This window comes from Ipomoea triloba, chromosome 12 (assembly GCF_003576645.1).
Source record: "Ipomoea triloba cultivar NCNSP0323 chromosome 12, ASM357664v1".
Lineage (NCBI taxonomy): Eukaryota > Viridiplantae > Streptophyta > Magnoliopsida > Solanales > Convolvulaceae > Ipomoea > Ipomoea triloba.
In genome coordinates, this window is record NC_044927.1 from 3,545,101 (window position 1) to 3,561,565 (window position 16,465).

The 16,465-nt window shown below is 38.0% G+C and overlaps 2 protein-coding genes across 2 annotated transcripts; both read left to right on the forward strand.

Annotated features, from left to right (window-relative positions):
• The first annotated feature begins 5,058 nt into the window (after positions 1-5,058).
• Positions 5,059-7,967, forward strand: LOC116000117 (transcription factor SPATULA). The gene is made up of 8 exons (XM_031240145.1): positions 5,059-5,708; positions 5,815-5,919; positions 6,034-6,099; positions 6,207-6,272; positions 6,837-7,151; positions 7,236-7,305; positions 7,387-7,546; positions 7,617-7,967. The coding sequence occupies exons 1-8, from the start codon at positions 5,442-5,444 to the stop codon at positions 7,675-7,677; spliced, it is 1,110 nt and encodes a 369-aa protein (XP_031096005.1). The 5' UTR covers positions 5,059-5,441; the 3' UTR covers positions 7,678-7,967.
• Positions 7,968-14,646: 6,679 nt separating this feature from the next.
• Positions 14,647-16,429, forward strand: LOC115998619. The gene is made up of 3 exons (XM_031238227.1): positions 14,647-15,268; positions 15,797-15,982; positions 16,081-16,429. Exons 1-3 carry the CDS (start codon positions 14,783-14,785, stop codon positions 16,363-16,365), a joined length of 957 nt encoding a protein of 318 aa, XP_031094087.1. The 5' UTR covers positions 14,647-14,782; the 3' UTR covers positions 16,366-16,429.
• Positions 16,430-16,465: the final 36 nt, after the last annotated feature.

Consider the following 16,465-nt stretch of genomic DNA (forward strand, 5'->3'; position numbering starts at 1 on the left):
AGACCATCCATATTTGCCTTGAGGCGCATTATATGGAATGTAGCTTCTTTTGTACTTGGAATGGCCTTGCGAGAGATAGCAAGGTGATCTCTCGATATTGTTTACCCGGCCATTCTTCGTAGCTTTCCTATACTTTCCATTGCTGGTGTATAGGGACGGTTTATGAATAGCTACTCTGGTCTTTTCTGTTGGTCTTTTATGACCATTGTTTGGTTTGGGTTGAGATCCTCCATTATTTGAAGTTCCCAAACCATTGGTCTGTTTATCTCTCGAGAGACAGTCTTGACGGAACCCTAGACCGGTTCTATCACTAGTAGGTCTGTGATCATTTACCATTTTCTCCATAGCTTTGGAGGAATTAGTGTATGATGCTATGACCTTTCTAAGATTAAGCTCTCTGGTCTCTCGAGCTTTGCACTCTTCAGCCAGTAGGATTACTTTGGCTTCTAACTCACTTACTTTGAGGGTTAGCTCCGAATTCTCTTTCGAGACATTCTTAAGCATATCTCTTTCAGCAGTTAGCTTGCTGTTTTCTTCCCGGATTTTGGCATGAGTGCTGTTAGCGATAGCGAGATCCCTTTTAAGTGTTTCAAGCATCTCAAAGGGATCTTCATCGCTTCCGAACGAAGAACAAGAGGTAGAGGTAGAGCAGCGAGATGTGGAAGTAGAGGTTACCTCATTGTCAATGGCCATTAGACATTAATCCTCTTCTTCCTCGGTGTATAAGCAGATGAGTCCCCTCTCATCTTCTGAGCTGCTGCTGCCTTCACTGGAGCTCGATGTCTCGGACTCCTCGATTGCTCTCTCGAGTTCCTCAGCAACAAGCGCCTTTCTGCGCAGATGTTTCCTTGAATCTCCCTTGAAGCCACTTTGAGCTGGCTTTTCTTTGGATTCCTCCTTTCTCCTGGAGTCCCTGCCTTCTTGGCCTTGATACTTACTTACCATAGGGTAAGGGCACTCGGCTTTGAAGTGTCCTGGTCTCCTGCAGTTGTAGCAGAGACCCTGATTTTCCTCCTCTATCCTTCTGGATGAATGTTTCTCATTGTTCCTTCTTGAGGAGGAAGGTGAACTTGTGTTGCTCTCCGTTGACTTCCTCATGAATTTCCTGAATTTCCTCATGAAGAGAGCAAACTGTTCGTTAGATAACATATTAGTGGGATTAGGATCTGACCTTGAAGAGGTGGATGGTTGATCAGCAATCAGTGCCACATTCCGTCTGTCCACCACGTCCTCATCTCTCGGAAGCATCTCAAATTCGAAAGCTTTGAGATCTCTGAACAGTTGGTCGGTTGTGGTGTTCTTCAAATCCCTGTGATCACGCATTGTGATCACCTTCATTTCCCACTCCTTGGTAAGACCTCGTAAGACCTTCAGGTTTAGCTCCTTTTGTGGAATCTCCTTCTCGAGATCACTGATCTCGATTGATAGCTTCATGAACCGAGATTCCATGTTGTCGATGCTCTCCCCTGGCTTCATCTTAAAGTCCTCGAACTTCTTCATGGCCACGGTGAGCTTGTTCTCCTTTTCCTGTTCGTCACCTTCACCAATTAACATCAAAGTATCACATACCTCTTTTGCCGTTTTGCACTTTCTCACTTTTGGGAAGATGGTTTCGTCTATAGCTCTGAAGAGAATGTCCTTGGCAATATTGTCCAGGTTGTTTCTCTTCCTATCATCACTTGTCCATTCTTCCCTAGGTTTTGGGATGTACTTTTGTGTGTCTTGGGTTTGAGCTGCAGCAGTATTGACCATTAAGATTTTGACTGGTCCAGAAGTTATAACCTCGGCCATCTCATCATGGAGGGCTGATAGGTATGCAAGCATGCGTGTTTTCCAGTCATCGAACCTGCTAAGATCAAAAAGAAGATGTCTCGACAACATGCTATCCATTTTAAAAATTATCTCGTGCTTTGAAAACTTTTTCAAAAGATTTATCAAAGAAAGATCTCAAGGCAATATAAACGAAGGTTTATATCGATCAGAGAACTTGCTCTGATACCAATTGTTGGTCCCAAGGGGATGGGGTACAAGTCTAGAGGGGGGGTGAATAGACTTGTATAAGATTTTGCAAATCTTTTTCGACTTCTCGTGTGTATTGGACTTAGGATGTTTAGGTCCGATACCTCACAAGATGAAGACAAAGTTTTATGCGCAGCGGAAAAGTTATCCCCTTTTAGTTAGCACGAGTTTGAGTTAGTTCGAGAGGTGCGGTTATATGCAGTGCAGTTCGAGAGTTAGACAGCGAGAGATAAAAGCAGAAAGTAAATGCGAGAGAGATTTTTAAGTAGTTCGGCCAACCCGCCTACGTCCACTCTTCTTCCAAAAACTCCCTGGAAGGATTGCACTAAAACTTCCCTTTTTAGTACAATATCGAGCGCTTGAGCTTTGATCACGAAGCCCACCTCAAGCCTCAGGTTTTTCGCCCCGCTTCTTGTTACTCCACCTATCGAGCACTTGAGCTTTGATCACCAAGCCCGCCTCAAGCCTCAGGATCTTCACAAGACAGCTCCCAGGTTACTCCGCCTCTCCTCAGGTTTTTCTCCCCGCTTCCAGTTACTCCACCTCTCGAGCACTTGAGCTTTGATCACCAAGCCCGCCTCAAGCCTCAGGATCTTCACTAGACAGCTGCCAGGTTACTCCGCCTCTTCTTGCTTAATCCAAAGCAAGGACCTTTGGTTGTCACAGTTGAGTGTAACAAGCTCCAATCTGACCAAAAGCTATCGTTGAATCAACTTCGATGTAGAGCAGCTTCGATCACCTTCTAGATGTATAGCAGTTTAAGCTTTGTAACTCTCTCAAACACTAAGATGTGTTTTTCTCGCTGTTTTGAATATCAGGATGATATTCCAAGTTGAGCACTTGCACTTTTGAACGTTTTAATCAGACACCTCTTAAGATTTTCGAATGAACCAACCTTCTCGACGAAACTTCCCCCCTTTTTTAACTTGTGTCTTCACGTCCTTTTTATATGAGAGTTAAGGAATAATTCCGTTGGAGGGAAAATTATTCCGTTTGAAATCTGTCTCCCATGCTATGTATGGGTCTTGCATCTTTTCAGCATTTTTCATGGAGTGGTGATCTTGTAACTTGAACCTTTTGTTTGGTAGTGGATATTCCATAATCCACTTTCTTGAGTCCATGCTCCACTTGCTACTTTTGGTAAAATTTACTCTTTTTAAATTCCCATTGATCCTCGTTTTAGGGAATAAGACCGACTTTGGATTAGTGCACCTTCTATCCGTTTGTAGTGGAATTCTGATGTGGCATCCACTTCTGGCACCTCCTTAATATTTTATCTCCATGATATTCTTCTTCTCCAAACTTTAGTCATTCAGCCTTTTGGAGAAATGTCAGTTTATCGAGACCAAGATTGATGTCTCGATTGTTTGATGTCTTGATCCCCATATATCGAGAGATCTATCTCTCGAACTCTGCTTATGTCTCGAACTGGGTTGTTGTATCGAGAGATCCTATCTCTCGGACTCTGCTTATGTCTCGAGACTTAGTTGATGTCTCGCAGACCCTTATTCCTCCAGTGTTGTCCCGTGCCTTCTTCTGATCTATCTATAAGATTACAACACGAGACTTTCTAAGATGTTCACACAAGTTTACCTTAAGCTTAAATATTTTTCGAGTTGAGCTCAAGTTACCCGGTTGTATTTTCGCTCTTAGTTTACTTGTCGAACTTACATATAATTTCTATCTTTCGAGACTTAGGGGATTATAGGTTACATTTGGTATCATCAAAACCTATTACAATATGTTCCTAACAGTTTTTACTTGATGTTCACTTTCAAACTTTGGGATAAAGACAAATCCCACATAAATAGCCAAACATATTATGCAAAGATTAAAAGAAAAAAATCGAAATTAATGGGAGAAAATTACCACATTAACGAGGAATTTAAGGCGTGAGTAACATTGTGTTGGACAAAAGCAGAAGGGGATTTGTGTTGTGTGTTTGGAATGATGATTATTAGATGGTTCATTTAATTTGGTCAGTGTTGCTTAATTTCATAGATCTGATCTGATCTGATCTGATATAGTGATATGATTGATCTCCCTTCTTCCCTGGTCTTGGTTGCAGCTTAGAAGTAATCTTTGGAAAGTGACAATACACTGCAACTGAGGAAACATATGCTCTTCTGTTGACATTTCTTCTCACCTATAACTGGAAACTCTCTTTACTTCCTCATCCCTTTTCCTCCCATATGAACAACCATTCAAATCTATTAACACCTATCAATTTAATGAAGTACTAAAGTTGTTAAATGTTATCTTTTTCCTTTTTCACTTTTCGCCATATTACTTTTTCTTTTTCTTGTTTAGTTGCAATGACACTAGTTTGAAAAACAGAGTTTTACAATTTAATATTAATCACAATAGCCCGCTCGCTTAGAAAACCAAACTTGTAATTGTTGAGTTACCAAGTCAATAATCTGACAAACTAAGTTGGGGTTGTCCCCAACTATAATTACTCCAAAGAATGAAACAATAGTTAATCGGCGTCTAGGCGACCTAGTCGGTGCCTAGGAAGCCTAGGCGGTCAGTGCCTCAAAAATCCCGCATAGGCACCGATTAATTGCCGCCTAGGCGCTAGGCGCCGACCGGCCGCCTAGCGTATCATCATAATGAGGTAAACTTCCACAAGAAAATCAATATCAAACTTGTATCTTTGTGACAAGCAACCTTTCAAAGTGAAGAACTCCTTGTGCGCAGTAAGCAAAGGTATAGCTTTTGTGTTCAGTTAAGTTACCCTGATTTACATCCAGATGTTCTGTCCAGCTAGGGGTGTGGGGGCTGATTTACATCCTGTTGAGCCGGGATGTGGGACCCTTTCAGTTGGGATTCAACCTTTTGAGGAGATTCTTTTTGGGGAGAAAGAATAAGTGAGACGGCCTTACACAAGTTTTTGACTGAGATATTAAGGAAATATATGTTTAAAAAAAGATATTATAAAATTTTGTATTGTAGCGTGCAAAGTTGGAAGAAAGTGGGATTGTACGTTCTCTGGAAGCGAGCATAGATGAAAGAAAAAACTTTTTAGTGACTCTCACATGCGCCTCTCTCCCTCCTCCTTCCTTCACCTCTGACTTCCATAGTTTTCTTCCCACACGTCGTCTCAAAATTACTGCTCTACTGATTTGAGGCCTCTGATTTTTTGATATATTTCTTTTCAACAAACTTTTCATTTCCCACCCAAAAAAAAAAAATTATTGGGACGACGACACACAATTTAATATAAATGTTTTGGTGGCAGTTTTAAACATTGCTAGCAGAGTTGCAGAGATAAAAGGAGTGTGAAAATGGGGTTTTCCCGATAAAGCACCACAGCGAAACCAATACGACCAAACTTTCATTTCCCCGAGAAAAAAAGAAAGAAAGAAAGCATATATCCCTTTGAAAAAAATTTGGCCTTTCTTCTGATCTCCTACTGAGTAATGGCGAATGCATATGCCACTACACACTCTTCTTCTGAGCCTGATGATATCTTTGCTTTTGTCAATCAAATTCTGCTGCGTTCTTCCTCACACCCACAAGTTTTGCAAGAAACGCAACCTTACGCCGCCGTGGACGCCTCCTCCTCCGCCGCCGCCTTTCTTCCTTCTCTGGGGTATTTACCGGTCAATGCTGGGGTGGATAATGTGCGTTCATCCTCTGTTGGGACTGCTGAGAACGAACCAGATCAGTATGATTGTGAAAGTGAGGTAACTTAAATCTGACAAAACTTCTGGGACTGGGAAGGGAAAATTTTCTTTTTATTCTTAATCTCTGCTAAACTTTTCTAGGTTTCTGGTTTTGTGTTGTGTGCAGGAGGGCAGTGAAGCTGTGGTGGAAGAAGCATCAGGAGAAAGAGCAAGGCCAAATCGAAACTCTAAGAGAAGCAGAGCAGCTGAATTCCACAATTTGTCTGAAAAGGTTGGATCTTTTTTTTTTTTTTTTTCCTTGTGTGTTCTTGATGTTTATAATGGTTATGATATTTGTTTTAGTTGTGATTTGGGGTTTTGGGTATAATGTGGGATTTTGTTGCAGAGGAGGAGGAGTAGGATCAATGAGAAAATGAAAGCACTGCAGAATCTAATACCAAATTCAAACAAGGTGAAATTTATAGTTCATAATCTTTCAAATCTTTTGTTTTGGTTTGTGTCTAAGAACATAAGGATGTTTATGATTCACAAAAATCTAATCTGTTGTTGTTTGGATAGACTGACAAGGCTTCCATGCTTGATGAAGCCATTGAATACCTTAAGCAGCTACAGCTCCAAGTGCAGGTGTGTTTTCCTTTGCTTTCTAGTGCAAATAAAATTGGAAAAAGGGGAAAAGAAGATTAAAATCTAGTTTGAGTATGGGATTAGAGATCCCGGGTGTTGGGCGGAGGCCTGAAAAGTCAAGTCCAGCATAATGTGGCTAGGGGATTGTTCGGTAGACGTGGGTCAAATCCAACATAATGTGGCTAGGAGATTGTTCGGTAGACGTTAAAGGGTCAAATTTAACATAATGTGGTTAGGAGATTGTTCGGTAAACGTATGAAGGGTCAAATCCAGCATAATGTGGCTAGGAGATTGTTGGGCAGAAGCCTGAGGGTTAAGTCCAATACCATGTGACTAGAAAATGTTGGGCGGAGGCCTGAAGGGCCAAGTCCAGCACCATGTGGCTAGAGGATTACTGGGCAGAGGCCTAAAGGATCAAGTCCAGCACCTCCTTTCGAAATGTGGCACTGACTGCCACACAAGTATAAGGAAACAAAATTGAGTCTTTGCTATTAGCTAAAACTTTTGGTGTAGTGATAAGCGTTTGATTCTAACACTAGGCAACTTACATTTGGGTTGTCGTAGATGTTGACAATCAGAAATGGATTAAGCCTGTATCCTATGTGCATAAATGGAGTGCTGAACCAGAACCAATATCCCATTGCAGCAATGGGGGCTTACGGGCGAAACAGATCCCCGAATCCCAACATGGCTGGCGCGGTTCATATGAACCAAGACGCATTCCTGAATGCTATGTTCACCCCATCCAACAACGGTCCAAACCCAAAGCTCACATCTGTGGCAACTTTCTCCAATATTGTGAGCTCAGAAGCTTCAGCTGACATGGAATCAGCAATGCAGCCTCAACTTCACCCCTTTCAACCCCCCATTTCTTTCAAGGTAACCTCAATCACTCTAGTTCAGAGCCATTTCACAGCTATATGAGATATTGCTAGCCAGTTTTATGTTTTGTGCTTTACAAAGGAGAATTGTAGGGCAGGGATTTTGTCTCCTGAGCAAATGGATGGTTGTCATTCAAGAACAAAGCCAATAGGTGAGTGGCCTCATTGATTGCTTACCTAGTTGACAACATTAGACCTTAATCTAACTAAATTACATTGTTCTCCTTGTATAGGAGAAAATGCCACACCTTCAAATCCATTTGTTACTGAACTATCTGGCTTGAGAAATGACACATTTGAGTCCTGCTATCTGAGAAGAAACCAATCAGATGCTGCTGCTTCTTATCCAGCAAATGTGGACTGCTCCCTAGTTATTCCCCCGCAATCGTATAGGTAACCATGCCCCTTTGCCACTTGCCAAAACTTCCCGAATTCTTAACCTAATCTTGTTCTTTATTATCAGCGCGAAAGCGGGAACAAGTGCTTCTGTTGACAGCATCAAAACAGAGAGCAGCAATTTCTGAAAACCTGTTGCCTTGGCTAAGCTAAGCTGATGGACCATTTTTACCAGACAGTAGTTGCTTTTGAGCTTGTAACTTTCATTCTTGCTTGGGATGGTTGTTTAGATTTATTATGTAAAGAATGTATGCTTAGCTTTTGGGTTCAAGCACCTGTGTTTGTTGTTAACCAACAAATGGAATTGCTCCATATATCACATCATGGCACAGACCAAAATGGATAATCGAAGAGGTAATTCTAACCAAGTTGGTTAGACTGTTTACTTGGTAACAAAAAGTTATAAATTTGACTCTCAGCGGGAGAGGTTTATTGGCTTTTTTGATTTGAACTGATCAGTTATAGGTAATTTAGGATGATTCATCGCTTTGTGACTCTTTACCAACTAACGTCTCAAGGTACGATTTACTTGTGCATATTTTCGAATAATGATTGCAGATTTTCCTTATTGATGATATTGGATTGCAAGCTAACCCAATTAATAAGCCCAATCCAATGAGATACTCATAAAGTTCAATAGAATGGTACACAACTAGTGGCTCAAACTTCCAAACAAGCTAACCCCTGCATTGCTCCCACCTGCACTTTTACCTGCAATTCAACGAATTTCAGAACTTGTTACATAAAAGCCTGGACCATCTACCAAGAATAAAGCAAGAAGAAAACAATCCTCCGCACTGTCCACAATAGCAGGTCGGATGAAAAGAATATAAATAAATGAGAAAATGACATACATACTTTTAAAATATAGATTTAATATATCAGGTATTGCTGTATTTACTTTTAGATTTTCTTTTTAGTACTACCTACTGTTACGATGCAATATCTATTCATAACTACTTTCTCAACTTTACTGAAACATATACCGCCTCAGACTCAAACGCATGACCTCTCCCATTTGGGAGAGTCCCTTCGTGCCACTAGACCACAAGGTCATTGGCTACTTTTAGTTATTTAATTGTTCATGAAATGGCTGTAATTTTTATTAATATCCATTAGATTAAGACGAAATTCAACAACGAAAAAAATTAATGTTAGGGATAAGTATGAATTTTTAATTTATTTTTTTCTACTTATATAAAAGAAGAGATGCAAAGAAGAAGAAGAAGAAATTTCTTTATTACAGTGTTGCACAGACAAAGAGGGATGATTATTCCTCACGCAAAAAAAAAAAAAAAAAAAAAAAAAAAAAAAATGCAACGCACCTTGTGGCTTGTGCTCAAATGGCTCTCCTTGAGAAAAGGTCACACGATTGAATCTTGGTGGCCTCGTGGGTGGCGTATTGACTCTTTGCCCTGCAACAAATAGAAAAAGTATAGGACAATCATTACTTTATAATAGAGTTAATAGTACTAAAAAAAAAAAGATTTTCCAATAGTTATATTGTAGACTGGTGGACTCTAGTCTAAAAATTTTACATCTTTAAAAAAGCTCTATCTGAGATCTTTTAAATAATTTTTTTAAAAAAAATTATAAAAATAAATTTACATGTAAATAAAGTCATTACTTTAGGTACATAAATTTGATTTTATTTATACAAAGTAATTCACTATTGTTGTCTGTTGATGCTACGGAGTTTGCACCTACTCGAAAAGTGTTATCCAATGCGTTTTTAAATTAAGAATGTGTTAATATAACTTATTGATCAAATATGTTATGTTCCATAAATAAGTTCCTACATGTGGCACTGTCGAATTCAGAAACATTCAAAGTTCAATAAACAAATAAAGAAAATACAAATTTCCATCATATAATTGTTGTGTTGACTTGTATAGCCTACAATTTACACACAAAAAGAACAAACATGGTTCCCCGGCCTTCATCATATCATTGACTTATTTAATTAATCTCCTGAGCTTTAGCTTGTTAGGAAAAAGATTTAGACCTAATAAATGCAAAAGCTTGATAAGTAAATGAGTAAATAATAACCATCAATATTTACTAGACTACATCATGTTTTGATTCTACAACATCCTTAAACTAGCAAGGTATCAAGCCACATGCAGCAAGACAATATAATCTGTTTTTCACTTGAAATTCTAAGATTCAAGATTCTCAAATAGCTAGGTTGTATGCATTTTTAATTGAATGCCAATCTTATGTGGTACCTACACTTAAAAAATACATACTTCAGTGTTATAAATTAAATAATGTTGTTTATAGTTGCTTCAAACATGGGTGATAGATGTTGAAATAATGATAGAGTTATTGTTGGTATCACATTCTCAAAATTATGGACGAAGAATTTATAATATTTTGTTGCAAAGCCAGTCTGATTTCGATTTTTTTTAGCCATGCTTATAATCAAGATCTGAGAAGAATATTTATCCAGAAGAGTATACTTGAATTATTATACTCGAACTAGCATAACGACATAACGTGTGCATTTATTTGGCTTATATAGTCTGTCCATTATGAAGACTAATTCATTGTCTTGGACATGGTTGGATAAGAAAATATATGGGCAAATTATTGTGTGGACCATGGCCTACACATAGGGATCATAATAAAAATTATATTTTTAATATACTAAAAGTGCATTATTTGTGTATTGAATGTATATTATTTGATGGTATGATCCGCATAATAATGATTGAAATATATGTTGGCTATTGTCAAATTGTAACTAGCCCATGGTTTAGGTTTTTTTTTTTAGTACTACTGACTTTTGTAATATCTATTTATATGTACTTTCTCAACCTGTGCCAATAGTGTCTCCATTGTGGCTCAATCTCATGATCTTTCATTTGGAAAAGCCAATACATATAACTTGATTACATGGTCATTCACTAGTCTCTTTAATTTATACATGAAACTCTGTAACAACTAATAATTGTGAGTATAATACTCTTTATAGAGTATGTGAAATTTGAGAGGACTTTAATTGATCCTTGCTAAAAGGGAGTACTAAAGCAAGATTGATCCTTGACTCATCATGAGGAATGGGTTTATAGCTTAAGAGATGATGAATTCATTGTGGATCTATTTTGAGGTCAAATGAAGTCTAGGGCTGCCGGCCTAGATGGGGTGCAAGGTGGGAACCTGCTTAGACCCATCTCTGTAGGAGATTCATAGGCTATAAGATATACAGAGTATTATATATATAATATATATTACTTATTATATATTTAAAAAAATAATAGGGTTAATCGTTTTTGGAAGTCGAGAACTGAACTCACGAAGATTGAAAGAGATGTTGTCGCACACTCACCGCTCACGCTGCCCAGGAGTATAAGGGTCGCCGGTCGCACCTACGCCACAACCACCACTCAAATACTCAATAGACGATATTCGCCGCCTCGCCGGCCAGCCAGTGCTCCGCACGTTCGCTGCACGTTCACCTAATCATCTTCGCAAATTGTAGATCTGCAGTGCCTTCGCGCAGTCACCTAATGCAGTAATGCCCTAATCGCCTGCGACCTACCTAATCTGCTATTGCAAAGGTATTTTAAGAATTGTATAATGCATATTAGGCCGTAATGCCATATTGTTGTAATGCTGTTTGTGGAATCCTAAATTCCTAATTTAGTAATTATCAATTTGTCACTTTGCTATTTAAATAATTAAATAAATTAAGAATTTTGCAGATGAATTGCAGAAATGCAGAATTGTTTATTAATTAGGAATTGATGAATTGTAATTTTGGAATTAGGAATTTAGTTTGCAGAATTGCAGATTAGGTTGTATACTTGTGTTGTTGTTTAGGAATCCTAATGCATTTTTAATTATATTGTATAGTTGTTTAAATGTTTAAGAGTTTGGAATTAGGAATTTTATTTATGTTTTAATTCTATTTATAAGAATTTCTATGTAAAATGAAATTGTAAGTTATTAGGTTTATTATATGCCGGGATTGAAGGCACATATTTACCGTTGGCGAACTAAAGATTTTCAATTGACTGATTTGGATTGATTGATTACAAGTGCCAGGTGCTTTTGTTTCTTTTTTTTTTTTTTTTGTTAAGAGCGGTTTTATAATAAATTTTTTTATACAATGTTGCTTAAAGAACATTCATCCGGAAGTGAAAATTAAAAAGAAAAAGAAGAAAGCAAATTGATCATCCGAAAACAAATTTTTTATATAGGGGCTTTTTTTTTTTTTTAATTTCGTCCGGGACCTATAAAATGTTTGGACCGGCCCTGATGAAGTCAGGAAAAGAATCACGAATATAGAACACGGGACCTATAAAATGTTTTAGAAAATATTTTCCTTTCCTTTTTTTTTTTTGTTGCATTTCAAAAAATTGTCTTTATGTTTCGTTCATTTTTTTAAAAATAAATAGAATTGTAACCGAAACTTAAAATTATGTCCAAGTTACAAAAATTCTGCCTATTCTTATCATCACTCACCATTTTTTATTTTTTATTTTTATTTTTTTTTTGTGGGAGGGAGGGTCCCTAGATAAAGAGAGAGAGAAAAAAAAAAAACTATCTCAGCCATTAAACACAAACATTTTGTTTATTCAAACGATTCAAGGGGCATCTCTTTAAAAAAGCAAAATTAGTATTATATTTATTAAAAAATAACATTGATTTCATTTTAAAAATAATAATACTAATGACCAATGGTTTCAGAAGCAGGGTATTTAAACATAGATGTAGCTATGTAGGACTTGGGGTTGTGCCGAATTATTAAGTGTAAAAGCTACTAAAGCATATATAACAAAGCAAGTTCCATAGCTATATGGTATCTACATATATATATATATCATTATTTTGATATGGATTCTGATTGCGGCAACTTCGACCCCACCTTAGTCGCGGATTGCAAATCGCTCCTCCAACAATTCCAAGATTCTAGGATTAGTCATGTGTTCCGGGAAGGAAATCACTGTGCCGACCTCCTGGCGAACATTGGGCAACATTCAGCTTGAAGAACATCTCTGCTGGATTATCCTCCTGACGGTCTGAATGACCTGTTGGCTCTTGATGCACGGGCGCCGCTACAAGTAGACGGCATTAATTTCTAGGGACCCTCGGGGCCCTTCCTCTCAACAAAAAAAAATTATTATTTCTAAATATGTAATTTTTATATATTAATATTATAAAAAAATTAAATTCAAAATAAGTTAAGATAAGACTCTTTAATCGAATCAAATATAAAAAATGGAACAGATGGAGTAATTAGTAAGCCTAATAAATTCATTGAATTAATGAATTTAGCTAAAGATCGAAACGCTGAATCCGCCATTGATTTTGTGAGCTTAATTGTGCAATTAACCTTTGGATGTGTGTATGTGTGACATACGGGTAGACATAAAATTTCTTTGGCGTTGGGTAGGAAAAGTCAGGACAAAATCGGCGCTTCTGGTGGACCCATTTCCTAGCTAGCATAATTGGCCTGTTTCTTATGCTGACAACCATGCATGCATCCCCTCCGCTCACACTGCCGCTCTTGGAAACACGTATTGTAACCGACCCGAATAAAGAGAGCCAAAAAAATTTTAAATCTATAAGTATTAGATTTATTATCAAAATAGAAAAATATTATTGTATTCTCCACTCAAACCCAACTTAAGAAAAGTCATAGACTTGTTCCGAACTTCAGTATAGTTGGTTCGTCGCCTGACTTAAAGATCATGATGAGAGATTAAGTGTAATAGACATAAATGAAAAAAAAAAAGAAGAAAAAGAAACGATTATTGCCAATACTTTTTCGATCAGACTTTAGGTTGTTTGATCGAATCAACTTGAGCTAGTTTTGTAGGCACCAAAGGGTCTTTTTCGTTTCTACCAAAGTACCAAACAATGATGTCTCTACAATCTACATTAATAACACATGGTTATAATTAAGGAGATTTTAGACATTTTATATTTAACTTTCATTCTTATTATTAATACTAGTATTTTGTACGCGCGATGCGCGAAAACTAATGCCCAATATTAAAATATTAATAAATACAAATAATTAAAATTTATAATTTGAATTATATATACACAAATAATATATGTATTTTATACACACATATATGATTTATCATTAATAGAATTTTAATTAAAATATAATCAACCATTAAATAAATTATATAATGATTTTAATAAAATGATAATTAAAGAATAGGAAAAAGATATGATAGATATAGGTGTATGGTAATAATGATGGAGTTAAAATTAACGGTGTTATAACGGTGTAAGGGTAGTTTTGTATAACAAGAATGTAGTAGAGACATTTTTGTCTAATAACATTGAAGTGTACAACATTTAAAGCAAAATGTATACATTTATTAGCATACAAAAAGAGGGACATAAATCAAGGATATAACCTTGATGGAGACTTATTATGTTTTTTGATATAGTGTTGGATACGATATGATGGTGCGACCACCTTGGTATATATTTGCTATTCAGTTGGTGGAAAGTAGGAGACCTTTTACTCCATCATTAACAACCAAAATGAAACTGATGAAGATCAAATTAATGTAAAGCTACCAAATAAATGAAATAACATAAAACTTTATTTTAAAATATAATAATAATAATAAAATAAAAGCAACGCGGCGTAACTTATTCTCCGGAGCACATGTATGGAATACAACTAATAGTACTAATTAACAAATTATTACCAACTGGCATTTCCAGCTAAATATAGTAAAATTTCTCTACCTAATGTTTACTCATGCCCCAATTAAATAAACCCCCACGCAACCATCTAGTCAACATTAACAATTAAAAGCTAATACGGGTAGTCCAATTAGTTCCTACTTGATAAATTGCAATAATACATAATTCAGTTCTAAAAGTGTAAAAGTTACACTCAATTTGATAGACACTAGACACTGATCTTCTCAACTAATGAGTTACCGTTAAGTTGGGGTATAGTGTGGGTCCGAGACTAGAGATTGGGATTTTGATTTTGATCACACTTGTGTGAGACCGTCTCACGGATTCTTATTCGTGAGACGGTCTCACACAAGTTTTTGCCATGCTTTTGTGGGCAAGATTAAGAATTAAACGAAGGAGACCGGAACATGGTCTAGTGGTCTACGTTGGACTTTGTAAATTCATTAGCAGATCGAACTCACACAAACATTGAGCTCAGATCTGCTCTCTCTCTCTCTGTTCTGTTCATCGAGATTCCTGAACTTCATTGATCGACGGTGAAGAAGGTGCAAAATGTCGTCGACGCATCACACCAAGACGGATTCCGAAGTGACGAGCTTAGCGCCATCGTCGCCGAACCGGGCGGTCTACTACGTGCAGAGCCCGTCGAGAGATTCCCATGACGGCGAGAAGACCACAAACTCCTTCCACTCCACGCCCATCCTCAGCCCAATGGGCTCTCCGGGCAGGGCCTCCCGGGACTCCTCCTCCACCCGATTCTCCGGCTCGCTCAAGCCCGGCTCCCAGAAGTCCAGCAGTGGGTCCCGCTCAAATAGCCGCCGCCACCACCACCACCACCACCGCAAAGACGAGAAGCAGTGGAAGGAATTTGACGCCATAGAAGAAGAGGGGCTACTTGATGAGGGCCATAGCCGGAAGGGCATCCCTCGCCGCTGCTATTTTCCGGCGTTCGTCGTCGGCTTCTTCCTCCTCTTCGGCTTCTTCTCTTTGATCCTCTGGGGCGCTAGCCGGAATCAGAAACCTGTAGTCACCATGAAGGTAATAATTAAGCTCCATTGATTTCCCCTTATGGATCCAGTAGTTAAAGATTCAATAATCATTGATTCATCAAATTCTATATAGTGACATCAAAAATTTAGACAAATAGGATAACTTTTTCTGCTGACCTTAATCATTAAAAGATCACATCAATATAAAATAGTTTAAGCTGTTGATCAGCTTAAATAAAAAAGGGCAATAAACACTTTCTTTAGAAGTTGAATTTGTACCCTCTTGAATATCAATCATTCGATATAATTTGACTCGATTGTCCCATTAAACTAGATTAGGTTGTCTGATCAGCTCAAATTACATATGATTTAAATGTTGAACTTGTACCCTTTTGAATACCAATTAGTCAGGTTCTAGTGAATATTAACCAGTCTAACCAATCTAGCTTAGGCTGTTTCATCAGCTCAAATTAAGAAAGATTTAGACGTTAAATTTGTACCCTTTGAATACAATTAGTCTGGCCGTTGTGAATATTAACCAGTCTGACCAATTTGGCTGGATTGTCGCAATTTGCAGAGCATTTCATTTGATGAATTTGTGGTTCAAGCGGGGATGGATCACTCCGGCGTTGCGACGGAGATGGTGTCCATGAACTCCACCGTCAAGCTTGTGTTCCGGAACAAAGGCACATTTTTCGGGATGCACGTAACGTCGACGCCGTTAGATCTCTCATTCTCCGAGCTCACCGTCGCCACCGGAACAGTAACCTATCCACAAACCCTAAAACTTTCCCGTCCATTTTTTTTTACACAGAAACGATCTGTAACTTGACGTTTTCTTGACATTCCTTCAATTCTCAGATTAACAAGTTCTATCAATCAAGAAAGAGCCAGAGGACGTTGACGGTGACGTTAAGGGGGAAGGGAATCCCGTTGTACGGCGGGGGAGCTGACTTGACCAGCAAGGAGGGAAAGCCGACGGCGCCGGTGCTGTTGACCCTGGGTTTCACGGTGAGAGCGAGGGCTTACGTATTGGGCCGGCTCGTGAAGCCCAAGTTCTATAGAGAAGTCCACTGCTCGGTTATTATGGACCCAAAGAAGATGAACAAGGCCCTGCAGTTCAAGAACAATTGCACTTACACATAATTTGTTTACCTACTTTTGTAATATAGGAATGATAGTGGGAGCAAAAATAAAAATGGAGGGTGTTTTTTTTTTTTTTTTTTTTTTTTTTTAATTTTTTTCT

What these genes read in the sequence shown, in the direction of transcription:
- LOC116000117 (XM_031240145.1), top strand. Translation starts at nt 5,442, where the DNA reads ATGGCGAATGCATATGCCACTACACACTCTTCTTCTGAGCCTGATGAT. An exon ending in AACCCCCCATTTCTTTCAAG is followed by an intron (nt 7,152 to 7,235) that starts GTAACCTCAATC and finishes TGCTTTACAAAG; the next exon opens with GAGAATTGTAGGGCAGGGAT. An exon ending in TTCAAGAACAAAGCCAATAG is followed by an intron (nt 7,306 to 7,386) that starts GTGAGTGGCCTC and finishes CTCCTTGTATAG; the next exon opens with GAGAAAATGCCACACCTTCA.
- LOC115998619 (XM_031238227.1), top strand. Translation starts at nt 14,783, where the DNA reads ATGTCGTCGACGCATCACACCAAGACGGATTCCGAAGTGACGAGCTTA. An exon ending in AACCTGTAGTCACCATGAAG is followed by an intron (nt 15,269 to 15,796) that starts GTAATAATTAAG and finishes CGCAATTTGCAG; the next exon opens with AGCATTTCATTTGATGAATT. An exon ending in TCACCGTCGCCACCGGAACA is followed by an intron (nt 15,983 to 16,080) that starts GTAACCTATCCA and finishes TTCAATTCTCAG; the next exon opens with ATTAACAAGTTCTATCAATC.